This window comes from Lissotriton vulgaris, chromosome 11 (assembly GCF_964263255.1).
Source record: "Lissotriton vulgaris chromosome 11, aLisVul1.2, whole genome shotgun sequence".
In the NCBI taxonomy this organism is placed as follows: Eukaryota; Metazoa; Chordata; class Amphibia; order Caudata; family Salamandridae; genus Lissotriton; species Lissotriton vulgaris.
This window is the reverse complement of record NC_141699.1, coordinates 995,231,096-995,250,467: the sequence shown is the minus strand read 5'-3', so window position 1 is coordinate 995,250,467 and position 19,372 is coordinate 995,231,096. Positions and strand designations below refer to the sequence as shown.

Here is a 19,372-nt window from a genome sequence, read left to right as displayed (position 1 = left end):
TCCTGGCAATTGAACCCTTTCTGTACTATATAAGGGAAAATCCTGACATTGCAGGAATTCGGTTCGCAGACTGTACAATTAAACTCACGGCCTATGCTGATGACGTATTGGTCATGAGTGAAAAAGCTGATAAGGCTATACCAGCATTACGCTCCACAATCGAAGAATTCTCAAGTGTATCTGGATACTCCCTGAACAAGGATAAAACTGAAGTGAAATTATTAAATAACCTGTGTGATAAAAACATCCTGGGCGACTCCGGGCTTACCTGGCAGCCGAAGAGTTTTAAATATTTAGGTTTGGAATTTGAGAGGGATTTGATAACCACCCTAAAAATTAATGAGGAGATACTCTATAAAAAAAAATACAAAAACTATTAGATGGCTGGTCTCCAAAATTCCTCTCATGGTGGGGTAGGGCGGAAACGTTAAAAATGATGATCAGTCCCTTGGTAAATTACATGGCATGTATGCTCCCCATGACCTTCACGGAGGACTTTCTACATAAAGTTGAGAAGTCGCTCACGGACTTCCTGTGGAAAGGGAAGACACCGAGAATTGCCATGAAAAAACTGCAACTTCCAAAGCTTAAAGGGGGTTTAGGTTTACCCAATTTCAGAAACTACCAAACCGCCTTTCTCTGTAAGCAGGGAGCTTCCTGGTTTGCCGAAGACCCTATTTATACGCCTTTATGGATTGATATTGAGAAATCCATTATAGGCAAGGCCCCACTCTCTGCTGTGCTTACAATGGACCTCTCACACCTTACGAATTCTAAATACATCATGCTTAATACCAAGAGTGCTCTTTTGCGAATAGATCGCGTTCACAACACTGGTCTGCAAATCCACAATTCATCTTCTGCATCTTTATGGCGTTACCCGTCAATTAAAATCGGCGGATCGCCCGTCATATGGGACCACTGGTCTGATAAAGGTATTAATGTGGTTGCAGATCTCCACGAAAATAACATGCCACTGCCATTCTCGACTCTGCAGGCTAGACACTCCCTACTACCGATTGACTTTTACACTTTCCTGAAGCTAAAGTCAGCCCTATCCACTAGAACATTCAAGCTAGCGACACCTTGGCTAAAGTCTATGCTCCCTCACTTTCACTCCTCTGGACATTTTGTCTCAAAAATATATAAACTTCTTGCACCAACACCCAACAAATCGATGAGGCACAATGAAATCAAATGGGAATCAGAACCAAACAACACTGGCATAAGCATAGACTGGGTCAGGATACATGCATCAGCACTCACACACAAGGTCTCGCCGATACTATCGCAGACCAAGTATATGATTCTTAACAGGGCATTCTGGACCCCACAGCGACTATTTAAGGTTGGCCTGCGAGACACACCGACTTGCTGGAACTGCTCCTTGGGCGTTGGTGACCTTCCACACATGTTATTTAATTGCCCCATGCTTCACACATATTGGGCTAAAATCTTTGACTACATTGGGCACACGTTTGCCATACACCCTGCAAGGGAATTCATCTACATTATCCTGGGAGCCTTAGACCCACTATTAAAGGGAGACCATGACCGCCAGCTTCTGGATCTCTTGCTAACATTAGCATGCAAGGTGGTCCTATTCAATTGGAAATCAGCGGCTGAGGTCTCTTTCAATGCCTGGAGGGAATGGCTGTCCTGCATTAGGGGCACTGACAATCCCGCTCTACACTCGTCACCATGGCAAGTTACCAACAAAAATCTATGGTCTTCCTTAGATCAGGCCTCCTTCACCTTCGACCCACCATGAAGTACTAACTGACGAGGTTAATACTTAGTAAAGTGTGGGGTGCCCGCTGCATGTACTGTACTGGATATGACCTGAACCCATGGGCTTAACAGCCTTAGACACACTTTGCAGGGACGACAAAGTATACATGGTATTAAATGGCTAGATTTGTGTTGAAATTTTTTATTAAAGGGATGGAGGGCTCTACGGAACTGTGTACAACCATAAGAATGCAATGATGGTATATTATTTTGTTTATTCTTTCATCTCATCTCTTTTACAGATCCGGACTGATGTTTAATTTCTTGTTTTCAATATACTTTACTTTCCTTTACTGTATGTATGTATTGTTTTATATGTACTGATCCATGCTTGATTGCGGCATCACTCCAATACGATTGTAATTCTACTGATGCTTTATTGCCGTTATCATTTTTGTTATTGCTCAATAAAAAAGATTTGAACTTAAAAAAAAAAGTGTTGGGCTAAGGGAGAATATTTCTGCGGAGAGTTTTTACTCTTCACCTTTCATCCCCGCCCTCATCACTCAGACACTTGTTTGAGTCGATATCACTTGTTCTGCAGAACAATTGTGACATTTTGTAAGATTCTCTCTATATTTTTGAATAAAGATAGCAGATTGTGATTGAAATATTTGACCCAGTTGTATTTACCTTTGTTTTTAGGGAAAGCACTGTATTCTTGATGTCTCTGGGAATGCGATCAAGAGGTTACAGATTGCTCAGCTCTATCCAATTGCTGTTTTCATTAAACCTAAATCAGTGGAAAACATCATGTGAGTGTGCTGTAAATTTTAGTATGAATATGTATGTGCTTTATCTACTGTAATACTGCAACAATATCCCATGCAGAAATTGCCTGTTCATTTGAGCCCTCTATTTTGATGCTCTGCTGAAAATATTCCTAACTTTGGTTATTCATACAGTTTACTTCTAAAGAACATCAAGCTTGGAAAGTGCAGTGGGAAGTTGGTGGACAACTTTAGGTTTTTATGTGCATGTGGTTTCTGAATGGTTTCTTTCATCGTTGTGCTGCCCTGGAAAAGTGGGTTCATTCTGATAGATACTTCCAGCCGCAGATTCCTCACATTTTGAATAATCCCCAGGCTTCAGACTGAGCACGAAAACTTTCAGCAGTACTTCTGCACCTGAAAGTAGCACCTTGCTGCTCCGCACTGATGCCATTCAACTCCAGAAATGATGTGGGGACCTATATAGGCGCCACGCCAGCATGCTGACATCAGTTCCTTTCTTTCTGCACCACCAGATGTGAATCCGTAGCTCTTCTCTGAGACACTTAGCGCAATATTTTTCAAAATTTCTTAGTGTCCAAGGGGTGTCACCCACTAAACCAACAGGTTTCAAGCTCTGTAGGGACTATCAAACAAATGTCTGTCACAGATCCTCATGAGGTGTGCATGAGGTTGAGTTACGACACCAAGGCCTGCAGCCGCTGCACTTTGATGAATCCGAAGGCCACCAGGGAACAAAGAGCAAAACTCTGTTTTCAAGCATAGGAGGATTCCGCAGTGGAACCGTTGCAAATCCTGCATTGCCTCCAGTGTCCACTCTCAGTCCCATTCACAACAGTCACTCCAGAGGTCCGCTTTCATCACTCTTCAAGTCCTCAAGTAAGCATAAGAAATATAAGAAGCTGAAGCAGGATTCTTCCCCTTTATGCCACTCATTTGCCTGAGCAAGTGTGGGCAGCGCCACCCCTCTCGATCTCGCTCCCAAAGTCAGCCAACTTTTGAGCCAGTCCTGCAGCTGGTTCCGGCTCAACCAGAGTTTCTAGGGCCTTCAGCCACTCCAGTTAGGATCGAAGAGTTCAACTTCCTCTGGCGCGCCCTCAGGCCCCAAGGATACAAGAGGCCTTCTCCTAGGATACCGCTGAACTTATCTGGCTTCCGACTTTGCTGCCAGAGCCAAGACCCACGCTGGCCCTAGGCACATAGTCACCCAAGTCGACTTCGCCACCTGAAGAAGCAGCCCCAACTGTCCTCTCTGTCTCAGAGTGGACGCTGGGCAACAGAAGTGTTTCTTTTTTCGGATGAGATACTCTTATAGATCGAACAGAAGTGTCAACTGCTGAAAACAATGCAACAGTGCAACAAGTTTTTTCGTTGCTGGGATCGATGGCACATGCCACTTTCTTACACCGAATGCCAGACTCCACATGAGACCATTGCAGCAATGCGTGTAGGATCTTTGAAAACAGAAATTGGGGAATGAGGAGACCAAGATAACCCTTACCCAGCAAGCAATCCAATCATTCCCTTGGTGGTACAAGGCATCCAATTTTCTGAAAGGAGTTTTTTTCCACAACAACATTCCTACTCAAGCTATGGTAACCGTTGCTTCTCTCCTGGAATGGTTTGCTTATGTGCACAACCTTCACATTCAGGGGACTTGGCCAAAGAAAGATTAATCTTATGGCATAAACCTGTAGAAATTCAGAACTGTCAATCTTGCTTTAAAATAATTTCTCCCATCATTTAAGACAACCTCAATCCTTGTTCAGACAGACAATACAACAAGATATTATCTGAACAAACAGGTGGGTACACATTTGAGACAATTTTTGCTGGAAGCTCAGACCAACTGGAAATGGCTACTAGAAATGAAATTAAATTAAAAAGGAATTGTAAAGCGCGATACATTCACCCGAAAGTGTCAAGGCGCTATCTCATCAAACAGGACAAACCAGATAATTCTAAGACCATATCAGAGATTAAAAAGCCAAGCCTTTAATGCCTTCCTGAAGGCCAACTAGTGTGTTTCTTCTTTTAGCCTCAGTGGGAGAGAGTTCCAAAGTCTGGTTGTACTGACCAGAAAGCTCCTTCCACCCAAAGAACACTTTTTGAACCAAGGGACTACCAAATTATGGGAGTGAGATGAGCGAAGATGGCGGGCAGGGAAAATATGGGTAAAGAAGGCAGGCCCTGTGTCATGAATGTCTTTAAAAGCTATACAAAGAGCCTTGAAGTCGATCTTTCTCGTCACTGGCAACCAGTGTAACTCTTTGAGCACCGAGGAAGCAGATTTATATTTTGGAATGTTCAGCAAAAGACGTACTGCAGCATTTTGCACAATCTACAACTTGGTCAGGCATTTCTTCTGAAGGTTAATGAATAAGCGATTACAGTAGTCGGCTCTAGATAAAACAAGAGACAAGAGCTCTAGCTTCCGCAGATCAGCCAGAATAGATCGAAGAATCATTTTAAGTATTTTTAATGTATAGAAGGAAATGGGTGTGACCTGGTTTATGTGGCCTTCAAAGGAAAGCATGGAGTCAAACATGACTCCCAAGTTCTTCACCGTATTCGTAGGAATAGGTAGCGAGCTCAACTCCAAAGGCCACAAACCATGGGATCAGAAATAAGTGTGGCTACCAAAAAGTAAGACCTAGATCTTACTAGAGTTCAATTTCAGACAATTAGTGGCAATCCAGTCCTCGACCTGACGAAGACAGGTGTGGAACTGTGCAGCAGTTTCTGCAGGCGAGCCTGTCACTGAAACCACAATCTGGGTATCATCGGCATAGGAAATAGCCAAGAAACCCAGAGACCTGATTAGCCTTGCCAGCGGGGCAATGTAAATATTAAAAAGGGTGGGGCTTAGCGAAGAGCCCTGTGGTACTCCGCATGGCAGTGTGAAGTTCGGCAACTTGAAGTCCGAAAGAGCCACAAACTGTTGATTTAAGTAAAGCAGGCGCTTACCCTTTAATGCCAATCCCACTCAGGACTTCCAATAATTTTTGATGAGTCACCGTATCAAATGCGACAGAGAGGTCAAGCAGCACAAGTTCTGCATTGCCTCCTGTGTCAACTGTCTACCTAATAAGTTTGGACCCTGAAATCAGTGCCAGTCGTTACTCTGGTACTTTCTAAAGCCAAACTGAGTGGCATCCAGAAAAACATGCTTCTCAATGTAGGCTGATATAACACCATTCATGGCTTTTCCACCATTTTTGCGGGTAAAGTGAGTCTGGCGATATATGCAGTAGTTATTAGGATCTTCCCCATCTAGGTTTGCTTTCTTTAGGAGGGGGAGGGCAGATTGCAGTTTCCAGTTGGTGAGGAATATACCAGAGGGAAACATTTGATTGAAAATAGGAGACCGATGCAAGGCGAATACTTCTGGTAGAAGGTGGAAGATTTTAGGGGGAACATGGGTCTATTGGGGAACCAGATTTAGTGGACAGAAGGAGGTTAATGACCTCAGTTGTCAATGAAGGGAAAAAGGATAATTCAGGAGGGTCACTGATGTCTGGGGTGACTAAGGAAATTTCCTTATCTACACTGGAAATAACTAGAGCCCCTGAAGAGGGAGATGTCCCTTGAGAAAGAGACCGGGAGAAACCACTATAAACCACATTGACTTTATCTTGGCAGAATGTGGCCAATGAGTTACAAAAGGTCAGGTTTATTGGTGACTCAGTCACCTCGGAACATTTAGCACAGCTTTTTCACTGTGGAAAAAAGTTCTTTTGAGGAGTTTTTTGGCGGTTAATATGGCCGTAGTAAAATAACAAGTTTTCCCCTCATGCACAGATTTTTTTATACTCAAGCAAAGCTTGCTTATAGACGGTTCTGTCCTTAGTGTCATTGGAGGATCTCCACTTAATTTCCAGGTTGTGGCTTTTTTGTTTTTGCAGTCTCAGATATTCAGAGTACCATGGTACATTATGTCTTGACCTATGGCTAAGGATCGATTTTACTGGTAGCACCTGATCAATTGACCTCCTGAGCCATTCCTCAAAGGCAGCGGCTGCCGCACTCGGATCCTCTATAAAGTTGGGTGGATTCTGAGATAGGGAACTTTCAAAGGGATCAACTACAATCTTGTCCCATGGCCCGACTCTTTTCTAGTGGTTGTTTTTCAATTTCTCTGCCTGAGGGTTTTGGAAGGAGAGTGAAAACCTAACCGCTTTATGGTCTGACCAGACGAGCGGTAGCGATGGAAGACATTGTAAGGACTTATTATTTGTGAACAATCCATCAAGCAGGTGTCCCCCAGAATGCGTGCTGCTAGTCACCTGTTGAATGAGGCCTAGGCTGTTTGTGATGTCAATAAAATGTACTGCATCTCTAACTAATGGATCCTCAATGTAAAGATTGGGATATTACATCCAGGGAACTACCTATGGTATTCAAAAACTCTGCCTGGGGGTCGGTAGAATAAAATGCAGTTAAAAGTGTAGTGGTTATCTATTACAATTTTAAACAGTAAACAGTAAGGATTCCAGAATTGGCACATTATTTTGGGAGGTAAAAGTCCCTTTCCACATACTTTGAAATATTACGGCCAGCCTTTTTTTCCTACCCGCTCTTGTCTAAACAATGTATAACCGGAGGCGATCGGTAATTAAAGCTACATCTACAGCATGTGCCTCAACAAACGAAACAAACTCGCAAGCCTGTTTACAAAGGGGCCGTGCTATGATTAGTGTACCTAGTACTGCCCTTGTCCCATTCAACTCACTCCGGGCATGATTTAAACTAGAAGATGTCAGTTGTGTTTTAGAGGGGTGGATGACTAAGCTGCCGTCATGGCACTGAAAAGGTACCTCAGATGAGCAAACACTAGAACTGGCCTTCCGAGAGCCCCTACCGCTACTGGTAAGATCTTGTAGTTGATCCCCGGTATAGGTAAACCCAGATGCAGAGTGGGGGCTGAAAACAGGCAGCATCCCTGACACTAGGCACAGGCAAGGCGCAGACAGGCTTGCCGTTGGTGCGGAGAACCACACCTCAGTGCTTCCAGGACAGGCGAAAGAGCTACAGAGTAAGCCGCCCCCGTTACCCGCCCAGAGAGGTGCTACTTCTACTGGTACAGGTGCACTTGCGTAAAAAAATATATAAAGATGTTAACTGTTAAAATCAGCTAAAAAACAGATCAAATTCAATTCAGTTTTGACAGATACAAAATATAAAGTGACGGTGTGCTTAGGAATATTGGAGCAGATAAGTTCCTCAAAAAGGATAGAGAAACGCTAAACAGACATGGTGTCCTGTTGGGTCATAGAAAGCGAGCAATCTAGCAAAGAATTTAACACATTTTGCAATATAGGAGTGCACAACAAACTAGCAGATACACTAAGTTGAATAATACAAGAAAATCACGATTTTATTTGAAACTACGAAATTCTGCACAACATATTCAAAGAATGGGGCTATCACAGAATTAAACTTTTTCGCTGACGCACACAACAAAAAATGCCCAAATCCGCCTTACGATATTACCAACCACGATCCATGGGGAAGGCCCTTTTGATAGATTGGTCAGGCAAATTTCTCTATGCTTTTCCTCCCATCCCTTTGATTCCAACAGTGTTGATCAAAACTCAGCATTCCAAGACCAGAATAATCCTATTAGCTCCTGAATGACCTCAGCAGTGGTGGTTCACATCTCTTCTTCACCTGTCAAGAGACCACATAGTAAATTGTGGTGTAGACCGGATCTTCTCTATAAATTTGGGGGTCATATCCTACACCCCAACTTACCAACGAAAACTTAACAGCTTGTCTCCTGAATTCCTATAATACATGCACTTAAATCTTTCACAAGATTCCATGAACATTTTAAAACCGGCAGAGAGACCATCTATTAGAGCATCATATTCTTTCAAGTAGAAAAGATGTTGTATATGGTGCATTCAGAATATCCTTCACCCTGCTTCCTGCCAAGAGGAGGCAGTTATTCCATGCCTTCTTTATTTGGCAAAATCTGGCCTCTCATTTTCTTCCATAGAAGTTCATCTTACAGGTTTTCTTATTAGGGATTAAACAGTTTTACTCCTTTTAGATCTGCTTCTCCTTCATAGGGTTGTAATGAGAACTCATCCCTCTTTCCTTCCATAAGTAATATCAGACTTTCTTACCAAACTTCTCTAATCCAGCTGAAAAGGCACTGCATTCTATGGATGTAAAGACGCTACTTAAATTCTATTTGGATAAAGCAAATTAAGTAAGTCAATCTGATCACCTGTTTGTGAACTATGATGCACTTAGTACTGATTTTACTACTTCCGACCAATCAATTTCTAGATGAATTGTTTCTTGTGTAACTATCTGTTATCAACTAGCAAATAAAACCTTTGCTGGTAAACCTAAGGCACATGTTCCTATTTCTGAAATATGTAAAATGCTTCATGGAGATTAACCCCTTGCATTCGCCGGACGGCCCCCGATCGTCCGACGTCACGGTGGGCGTGTGCGCCGACGGCCGGGAGCCATTCGATCTGCACACGCGTGGGATTTTCCCGCACCATTGGGTAATCCCAGCTGCGGTCAAGGGGTTAATACATACCTTTACTAGACATTATTGTTTGGATTCCGATTCGAGAGCTGACCCACATGAGACCTCTCGAAATAATCTTTTTGCATATGTGATATCTTCTGTATTTCGTCTTGTATTGTAGGTTTAGTTTGCAATTATATTCATTTCTTATGACTACTGATGAGGATCCCCTGGTAGAGAAGAGAAAGTTTTATAGCTGTAATCTTGGTTCTCTTCCAGGGGAACCCTCAACAAAGTAATAAGCAACCCTCCCCGGGCAATGATTAAATATAAATAGTTTTTGTGTTTTTGTGCTAATTCCTTCATCTGTGTTCAAATGAGCGAACCTAAGTCACCCCTGATGGTTCCTGATGGGACACTGGGGCAATGGTGAGCACTTAAAGGTACATTTTCAGTTTAATGTTCTGGTTGTATAGCCTAGGTTTTACAATAGGCCGGCGTTTTCTTTGGTTTCCTCCATTTTAAAGGAGAAGTTTGTCACCGATATTTCTAATCATATCTGGGGGGTTTTCTTAATTGGGAAATTATTTTTAGAATGGAACAAAAATGAAACTTGGCCAGGTTTGTGTGTATATATATATATATATATATATATATATATATATATGTATGTATGTATATGTGTGTAATATATAAATATTATATACACACACACCCACACACTCTCTCTCCCCTCCTCTCCCCACTAATAGTCAGGATGGAGTTTCTATCTAAAAGGTGATTTTTAGTTGCCTATATCTTTGGCGCCAGTTAGCAAATCTTCATGAGCTTTCCCCCCAAAAAATTGCACAATGCTTGAGATGGAGTCTGGAAAGTTTTGGGGGGTTTTGTGTAGTTGGGGGCTGAGAAAAAGAGGATGTCAAAAAAGGTGCGTTTTCCATGTTAATTCCCATAGGACCTTTGAACAAGTCTACAGCTCGAACCGCTGGACGCAATTACACTAAATTTGGCAGGAAGCTAAATGTTGGTACGTAGATCGGGCTTTTTGTGATTTGGTGTAGACCTGTTCAGTAGTTTGGGATATATTGACCTGAAAGCAAATTTGAATACCTGGGCACGCAGTTTACCCGTGGATTCACGCACGGGCTGTCTGTGGATTCATGTGCACTGGCAAACTCCTGATTGGCCGGCCACATCTTGAGAGGACAGTTGCGTCCACCATTTTGTTTGCCGGGGATCGTACACTGGCATTGAAAATTAGAGTGAATATTAAGTAAAGGATTCTGATAGATACATCTGCCGTGTGGATTCCTCACCTTGCGAATATACCCCTTGCGTCAGCAACGTTCGGAAATTTTCTTCATAGCACGCCGTCGTGGGCGACGTCACAGGAGCACGGCATCGCGCGCGACTCCGTCTGACGTCACCGACCCCATATTAGGCCCACGCCGGCGTGATGACGTCAGTTCCCTTTTTTCCGCGTCTCCGACGCTAACGGTTTTCGGGATCTTCAGCGATACCTAGTATCTTTCTGACTAATATTTGTCACTGTTTCTCTCTTGCGACTTTGTTCTTCTCCGGAGATGTCGTCGAGCAAAACAGGCTTTAAGCCATGTAGGTCTTGTGCCCGCATGATGTCTATCACTGACCCACATAAGGATTGTTTGTGGTGTCTTGGATCGGGCCACGACGTCAAGAACTGCGAGTCCTGTTTTAAGATGAATCCGAAGGCGCTTCGGGAGCGTGAAGCAAAGTTGCTCTTGGCGAAGGTGAAAAAGGACTCTGGGCGACTTTCGAGATCTACGTCACGGAGATCGAAGTCGAAGCAAAGGTCTCGGTCGAGGTCGAGATCGGCGTCGAGGTCCAGAGCGGGTTTGAGGTCTGGAGACGACTCGAGGTCCAAGGCGAAGTCGAAGTCCAGAGAAAGGTCTAGGTCTAGGTCTAGATCTAAGTCGGCTTCCGGGCATGCTTCGAGCTCTTCGAGGAGAAAGCATAAGAGGAGGAAGCACAGTTCGAGACATCATTCGGGGAAGGATTCCTCTGACTCGAAGAGAAAGTCTCACAAACACCGTAAGGACTTTGTCTCTCCTTCACCTGCTTTGTCAAGAGTGGGTTCTCCGGCGCCGGAGCCGGTTTCCTCGGAGCATGAAGAAGAGGAGGTGACTCAAGAACCGGCTTCGGCGGAGACTCCTGTGAATCCAGAAGGTCAGGGTGAGGATGTGTCGGGTCGGCCTCCATTGCAACATCCGGTAGGTCCGTACCCTTCCTTTCCTGGTCCTGGGCAGGATCCCTCGCATTTTCTCAATGCGATGTTTGGAGTTTATTCTAGGGCGATGTACCCCGCTGGAGCGCCTGGTGGCCCCATGGGTCCGTTATCGTACAACCTGGGTATTCCTCAGTCGTATGCCCCTGCTCCATTTATGCCTTTCATGCCGGCGCCTCTTTCACCTTGGCTCGGTACGGCTCCACCGAGGTCCTCGACTCCGCATGCGGCTTCGCCGACTCCGGATCGACCTCGCAGTCGAGATCGAGGTACCACACCTGTTCTTGACTCTCGTCCTCCTGCTTCGGTTCCTCGAGCGACGTCGGAACCGGCTCCGTCGGAGTCGTTACCGGATCCGTCGACTTCGATTCGAATGGAGTGGTTGAGGCGAAGAGCTCAGCGTCTTCTCGAGCAAAAGGATGATGAGAGTTCAGATGTGGAAGAAGGCGAGCTTCCTGATCATGGTGATGACTTCGAAGAGCTTCGGGATGCTAGTGGTCTGGAACTCTCTCCCGAGTGGGGTCTGCCTTCGACTTCTGATGCACCATCAAGGGACGTGGCTCCTTATCACGTGGTTATTAGGAAGGCTGCTGACCTTCTTAACTTAAAGCTGCCCACAGTGGAGTACAAGCCTAACATTCTCACGGAAGTCCTGCATTCTCCATCTTCAATTGTGGAGCCAACTTTGCCGTTTACTGATGCCTTGTCAGATCCAATTAAGGAAATTTGGAAGAGGCCGTTGTCTGCTCCTGCAGTTTCAAGGGTTATTGCAAGGCGCTATAGGGTGGCTCCTGATGACCCTGCATTTCTTTCTACGCATCCGTCTCCGGAAAGTCTTGTGGTTCAGGCGGCTTGTTCTAATAGGGCGGCAGGCTCCTTCCCTCAAGTGCCTGCTGACAAAGAGTCTAAGAAGTTGGATCAAGCTGCGAAGAAGACTTTCTCTTCTGGAAGCATGGCTCTAAAGTCGTCAAATGCTACTTGCCTTTTAGGTAGATATGTGCACGCGCTGATGGACTCAGTGAAGCAATTGTCACCAAAACTTCCTGAGGAGGATAGGAAAAACTTTAATGGAGTCATCTCTGACACTCAGGCTGCGGCCCGCATGGTCATCCAAAGCGGCATGGACACTGTGGATTCAGTTGCCAGAATTATGGGCTCATCCATTGCAACTAGGAGAGCCGCATGGTTAAAGTCATCTGATTTCCCAGCGGATGTACAATCTACTTTGTTGGACTTACCCTTTGAAGGATCTGGCCTTTTTGGTAAGAAGGCAGATGTGGCCTTGGAAAGGTTTAAAGACAGCCGTGCCACTGCGAGATCGTTGGGTCTGCAGATGAGAGGGTCTGCAGCTAGAAAATTCAGGGATTTGGTAAATCTTCTTTTCGTCCCTTCAAGCAGGGCCAACAACAGCAGCAGCAGCAGAACCCTCTATATAAGTCCTATAGAGGTAGACAGAGGGGTCGTGGACGTGGACGTCAAGTCTCCTCTTCCTCCACTTCCTCCAATAATGCCCAACCCCCACCCGCATCAGCAAAGCAGCCCTAGATCCACCATTCTGGATCATGTAGGGCCAGTAGGGGGTCGGCTTACTCACTTTCTACGAGATTGGGAATCGGTTACATCAGATCTTTGGGTTCTCAATCTCGTAGAGAATGGGTATGCACTTCCTTTTCAGGAGTTCCCTCCCAATTACCCTCCTTGCCAAGGTTATTGCTCGGAGGACCACCTGCTTCTCCTGCAGGAGGAAGTCCTGGCTCTGTTTCGAAAGGGAGCGATAGAGGTGGTTCCAGAGCAGGAGAGGGGTCAAGGGTGCTACTCCCGGTATTTCTTGATTCCCAAGAAGGATGGCAGACTTCGGCCTATCCTGGATCTCAGGATTTTGAACCTCTATCTCAAACAGGAGAAGTTCAAAATGCTCACCCTTGCTCAGGTTCTTCTGGCGCTGATGGAAGAAGACTGGATGGTGTCGATCGACTTGCAGGATGCGTATTTTCACATCCCAATCCTGAAGTCGCACAGGAAGTATCTCCGTTTTACGGTGGGATCGCAGCACTATCAGTTTGCGGTCCTCCCGTTTGGACTTACTACTGCGCCTCGAGTTTTCACCAAGGTGATGGCGGTGGTGGCAGCGCATCTCAGGAGGTCAGGGATTCCTGTATTCCCTTATCTAGACGACTGGCTGATCAAAGCAGAGTCGCCGGAGATGGTGCTCCATCATCTGCAGGAGACAACTCAGTTGTTACACAGGTTGGGTTTTTCGATAAACGTACCCAAATCTCACCTGGTGCCCTCCCAGCGCAACCTGTTCATAGGTGCGGTACTGGACACTTCTGTATGTCGTGCATTCCCTCCACCTCAAAGGATTCGCGACATTCAGGAAATGATTCCTTTATTCTTCAATGGAGCGGTTGTTCCAGTCCTGAAGGTCCTTCGTCTGCTCGGTCTGATGGCTTCTTGCATTCTGTTGGTCAGTCATGCACGCTGGCACATGAGGGCGCTCCAGTGGTGCCTCCGCAGGCAGTGGTATCAGCACAACGGAGATCTCAGGGAGTCTGTGAGGATCTCCAGAGAAACTGCAGCGGACCTGTCCTGGTGGGGCGTGGAAGGCAATCTGTCACAGGGAAAGCCTTTTCAGCTACCTCCATCAGTGGCCACAGTGATATCGGATGCATCCACTCTCGGGTGGGGTGCTCATCTGGGAGACCTGGAGGTCAAGGGTCTTTGGTCTCCGGAAGAAAGGTTGTTTCACATCAACCTTCTGGAATTGAGGGCGATACTTTTGGCGCTCAAGGCCTTCCTCCCTTCCCTTCGCGGTCGTTCGGTCCAGGTCCTAACGGACAACACGGCTGCGATGTGGTACATCAACAAGCAGGGAGGAGTAGGGTCGCAGTGTCTCTGCAGAGAGGCTCTGCGTCTCTGGTCCTGGGTTCAGGACCATCAGATTTGTCTGGTGGCAAATCATCTGGCCGGGGTTCTGAACGTGCGTGCGGACAGTCTCAGTCGGCAGTTTTCTGCCGACCACGAGTGGAGGCTTCACCCGGAGGTTGTTCGCAACATCTTTCGGATGTGGGGGACTCCTCGGGTGGATCTGTTCGCCACTCGCGAGAATGCTCACTGCCCTTCCTTCTGCAGTCTCCAGTATCCGATGCAAGGAGCATTGGGGGACGCGTTTCAGTTGAGTTGGGGAGATCGACTCCTTTACGCGTTTCCCCCCATACCTTTGATTCCTTGGGTTCTGAGGAAGATTCGTCAAGACCGGGCCCAAGTCATATTGGTCGCCCCGGATTGGCCGAGAAGGGTGTGGTATTCGGACCTACTCCACCTATCCTCTCACCCGCCGCTCCGTCTCCCTCACAGGGCAGACCTCCTCTCTCAGTTGGAGGGGCAGGTTCTACACCCCCACCTCCAGACATTACACCTTCATGCCTGGAGATTGAACGGGGCAACTTGAGTTCTTTTTCTCTCCCTCACGAGGTGGTGGATGTCATTCTCTCTGCCAGGCGTGACACCACTAAGTCCATTTACTCCTATAGGTGGACAAAATTTGTTTCTTGGTGCAGGGAGAGGGATATTGACCCTTTGAGGGCTCATTTGTCTAATATTTTACAGTTTGCCCTTTATCTGGCGCAGCAAGGTTTGGCTGTGTCCACGGTTATCTTTCGGCCTTATCGGCATTTCTATGTTTGCCGGATCAGCCTTCTCTCTTTAAGTCTCCGGTGGTTGTGAGATTTTTGAGGGGTCTTGTGAATATGTTTCCTCCTACCCCTTTTATTATTCCTCATTGGGATTTGAATCTTGTGCTGACCTTTTTAATGGGTTCTCCCTTTGAACCCTTGCACAAGTGTCCATTGAGGCTTCTCTCTTTTAAAACTATTTTCCTCGTTGCAATCACCTCGGCAAGGAGGGTAAGTGAGCTTCAAGCTCTAAGTTCCAAACCCCCGTTCCTGACCATTCATGCAGAAAGGATGGTTCTTAGGACCAGGGCTGCTTTTCTGCCTAAGGTGGTGACTCCTTTCCATCTTGGGCAGTCCATTACCCTTCCTACCTTCTATCCTCCCCCTCACCCGTCTAAGGAGGAAGAGAGACTGCATCGCCTGGACCCTAAGCGGGCGGTGTCCTTCTATCTGGACAGGACTAAGGACTTCCGGATGGACGACCAGCTGTTTGTTGGCTTTGCTGGCTGCAAGAAGGGCAGAGCGGTGCACAAGCGCACTCTTTCCAGATGGATAATCCTGTGCATCAAGATCTGCTACTCCCTTGCGGGTAAGGACCCTCCTGAGGGTATTAGAGCTCATTCAACTAGAGCAAAGTCTGCAACATCTGCTTTGTCTAGGGGTGTGCCTGTTGAGGATATTTGCAGGGCCGCGACTTGGGCCTCCCTCCACACTTTCGCGAAGCATTACTGCTTAGATACCGAGGTGAGGAGGGATGGCCACTTCGCGCGTTCTGTCCTCCAAGACTTCCTGGTGTAGCAGAGTAGACACCCTCCTCCGGGAGTGGGGACTGCTGTGGGAATCTATTCACAAGGTGAGGAATCCACACGGCAGATGTATCTATCAGAAGAACAAGTTACTTACCTTCGGTAACGCTTTTTCTGGTAGATACTATATCTGCCTGTGGATTCCTCACTGACCCACCCGCCTCCCCGTTGTCTACTCTGCTATACCTGGTCTTTCTGTATATATGATTATAATACTGTTGTATTGATTTGGTTCTATTTGTACTGTGTACATTGTATATTTGCATATTTGCTATCGTTGGTCCGTCCGTGTGCCTCGAAGGCACGGAAAAAAGGGCGGAACTGACGTCATCACGCCGGCGTGGGCCTAATATGGGGTCGGTGACGTCAGACGGAGTCGCGCGCGATGCCGTGCTCCTGTGACGTCGCCCACGACGGCGTGCTACGAAGAAAATTTCCGAACGTTGCTGACGCAAGGGGGATATTCACAAGGTGAGGAATCCACAGGCAGATATAGTATCTACCAGAAAAAGCGTTACCGAAGGTAAGTAACTTGTTCGTCAGGGTTTTTGATAGTTTGTGAAATCCGTGGATTCCTCGCAAGGCTTAGCACGTCCCCCCCATGTAACATCGCTCGAGATCCACAGAGTTATCGCGGGAGAAAAAAATATATATATACATTTGTTTACACTCTTCTCCTTTCACAACCACTCACCTTGCCATACAGATACTGCTACACCCACTCACATACCCATACAGAGCCTGTCGTCCATTCACAACCCTGTACAGACTGTTATACCCATTGGGAGATCTATTAAGAACCCTTAGGTAGAAATAGTAAATGAGCTCTTTTACACTGAAAGTGTGCTTTTGGTTTTTACATTTAAAATAACTGTTTGGGACATAAGGGTTGCTCTTAAAAGAGCTGTTGTGTTCGTTCATTGTGTGTATATGATGACCACATATATGAGCGAATGCATCCCCCGAATCCAGAAAGACCGTCACCCACACACTCATAACCAGCAGATTGAACTATGGGAATGCACTCTACGCCGGAATCAACAAATCTCTACTCCAAAAACTCCAGACCATCCAGAACAGCTCAGCCAGACTCGTCCTCAGCATCCCATGACAAGACCACATCGCCCAGCAACTGAGAGACCTCCAATGGCTCCCCGTAAAAACTTTCAAGCTGCTCATACACTCCTATGAGTCCCTCCACAACACCGGACCCCAATACCTCAACAAAAGAATCTCTTTCTACACCCCGAGAAACCTCCGTTTCGCTGACCTTGCACTAGCCGAAATCTCCAGCATACGGAGAGCCAGAACAGGAGGGAGCTCCTTCTCTTACATTGCAGCCAAGACCTTGAACGAACTCCCCCCTCAGCATCAGACAAACCCCCACACTGCAAGCATTCAGGAAGAGCCTCAAGACCTGGCTCTTCGGATGAGCCAGAGCTGCCCGAAATCCTCCCCCAGCTCCTTGAGACCATCATGGGTGAGTAGTACACTTCACAAATACCTGATTGAGTGAATGCAGAGTTTGAAGTTGTTCAGAAACCCTCTGTTACCTTCATCTGTTAAGTAAACACCATATCCTGTATATTCCATGCATGTTGAAGTGCACGTTCTCATTGTAGACAGAGCCCATTTTATGGGCTTTTAGTACTGCTGATGCAGTGTTATTAATATGTTTCCTGGCTTTCTCTATCTGTGGACAGAATTCAGAAGATCAGTTCTATTTCGGTCTCTCAGATATATATATATATATATATATATATATATATATATATATATATATATATATATAGATATATAGAGATAGAGATAGAGATAGAGATAGATATAGATATAGATATAGATATAGATATAGATATAGATATAGATAGATATATAACATTTCTTCAGTAACATTAAACAGCAATCAAACACACCTGCTCAATCTTCGGTTAACGTTTTGTCTTGTATCCCGCCCAGACTTTGTGGACACAAGATTAAGAATCTATAAATATGTGAGAAAATTAAAATTGCATAAATGTCATCAAATTAGACAAAAAAACAAATTACGAAACATACCAGAAACAAGAAGACACTCTTCATTTCAAATTGCAGATGTCCCAGATTTATTGAACACCCAAGAATTGGAAGAGGGAGATGACATCGATAAGTCATCAGAAGGGGAACCCATTACTGAGCAGTCAATTAAGAGGCTTCGCAATATGAGGTTCATGACAAATCAAAATGTGAGTAGTGGTCTGAGACCTGGAAGTAAATTCTGCCCACAACCCCCACCTGGGAACCGTTGGGACCTTTTTCAAGAACTTGTGGTCTAGGATCTGAATAACATTCAAAAGGATTGGAAGATGGATCACACTAAAAGTAACTTTACACCAAGGGACTGGAAGGATATTAACAAACTGAGAAATAACCCTGCACTCAATATCAAGCCCTCTGACAAAGGGGTAACAAGGTCCACAATTGTCTATAATTTCTGCTCTCGCTGCATGTTCTCAAAAGTAAAAGACTATCGCATTGGGAGTATGGATTTTAGCGATCACTTACCTCAGGAAATCACGGTAGAAGAGCCATCAACATGCAAACTGCCCCCAGCAAATACACTCTGTTCAGAATTTACCAACAATAAGAAAAGAGTAAAATGCAGCACCAATGATCCCGAAGGCCTCCTTTCCTTTGCGAAACAACTCTTGGAAGAAGTGGAAGCAGCCAACCCCGATATAATTGGAGGCTGGGAGGCATTTACAAAAGCCGTACGAAACCACAGAGACACAAAGGGAAGCTACTGAAATAGGAGAACAATTTGCCACCAAAACCAACGGTCAGGCTCCAACCTATGGAATAACGAAAAAACCTAAAAGCATTGATAAACTACACACTACGGAGGCTGAAGAAAGACCCCACGGCATTGCAAGAACTGAGGCAGCTAAAAGCCACCCGCAAAAGACTAATTTGGCAAAATAAAAAGGAAACCGAAGAATCTCTTTGGGCCAGACTCCAGCACGACATCAAAAACAACAACAGCGCACAATTTTAGAAGAAGATTAACGCTCTGTCTAACCCGCAAGGCCAGTGCATCAGCTCCAACGTCACAGAAAAAGCTTGGATAACTTACCTCAAATTACACTTTAACAAAGAGCAGATTCCCCAAATTGGCTTAACTAACCCTGCGTCCACCCTGGAATCTCAATCATCCCAGTTAAACTCCAATGCAGAACAGGGACAGAACTTCACAATTACGAACACACAAGTTTGTAAAAGAATCTTAAAAGGCAGATGTGAGGGAGTTCCTGGCCCAAACGGGATCCCGCCCATACTATTCAAACAAGATCCAGAATTTTGGGCTTCAGTTCTAAAACCGATATTCGACAGAATTCTGCAAACATCAACAGTACCTTCATAGTGGAGGGGCTCGATAATCTCTCCCATCTACAAAACAGGCAACAGGAGTCACCCAAAGAGCTCTTCTGGTCACTGAAGCTAAATATTATGCCGGTGTACTCCTCCAAGAATTAACAACATGGACCACAGAAATTAAAGCAATACCCTACAATCAAATCAGTTTCTGCAGAGACATGGGCACCACCACTACATCTCCGGCCTTTCACTAATGATAGACG

At 45.6% G+C, this 19,372-nt stretch overlaps 1 protein-coding gene across 19 annotated transcripts in view; it reads left to right on the top strand.

Annotated features, from left to right (window-relative positions):
- The window catches only part of DLG1 (discs large MAGUK scaffold protein 1), a 1,304,904-nt gene that overhangs the window by 1,250,083 nt on the left and 35,449 nt on the right, over positions 1–19,372 (top strand). For all 19 annotated transcript variants that reach the window (XM_086944257.1, XM_086944255.1, XM_086944253.1 and 16 more), the window contains one exon: positions 2,437–2,546. In XM_086944257.1, coding sequence (XP_086800383.1) covers positions 2,437–2,546 — 110 coding nt within the window. The remainder of the gene's footprint in view (positions 1–2,436; positions 2,547–19,372) is intronic.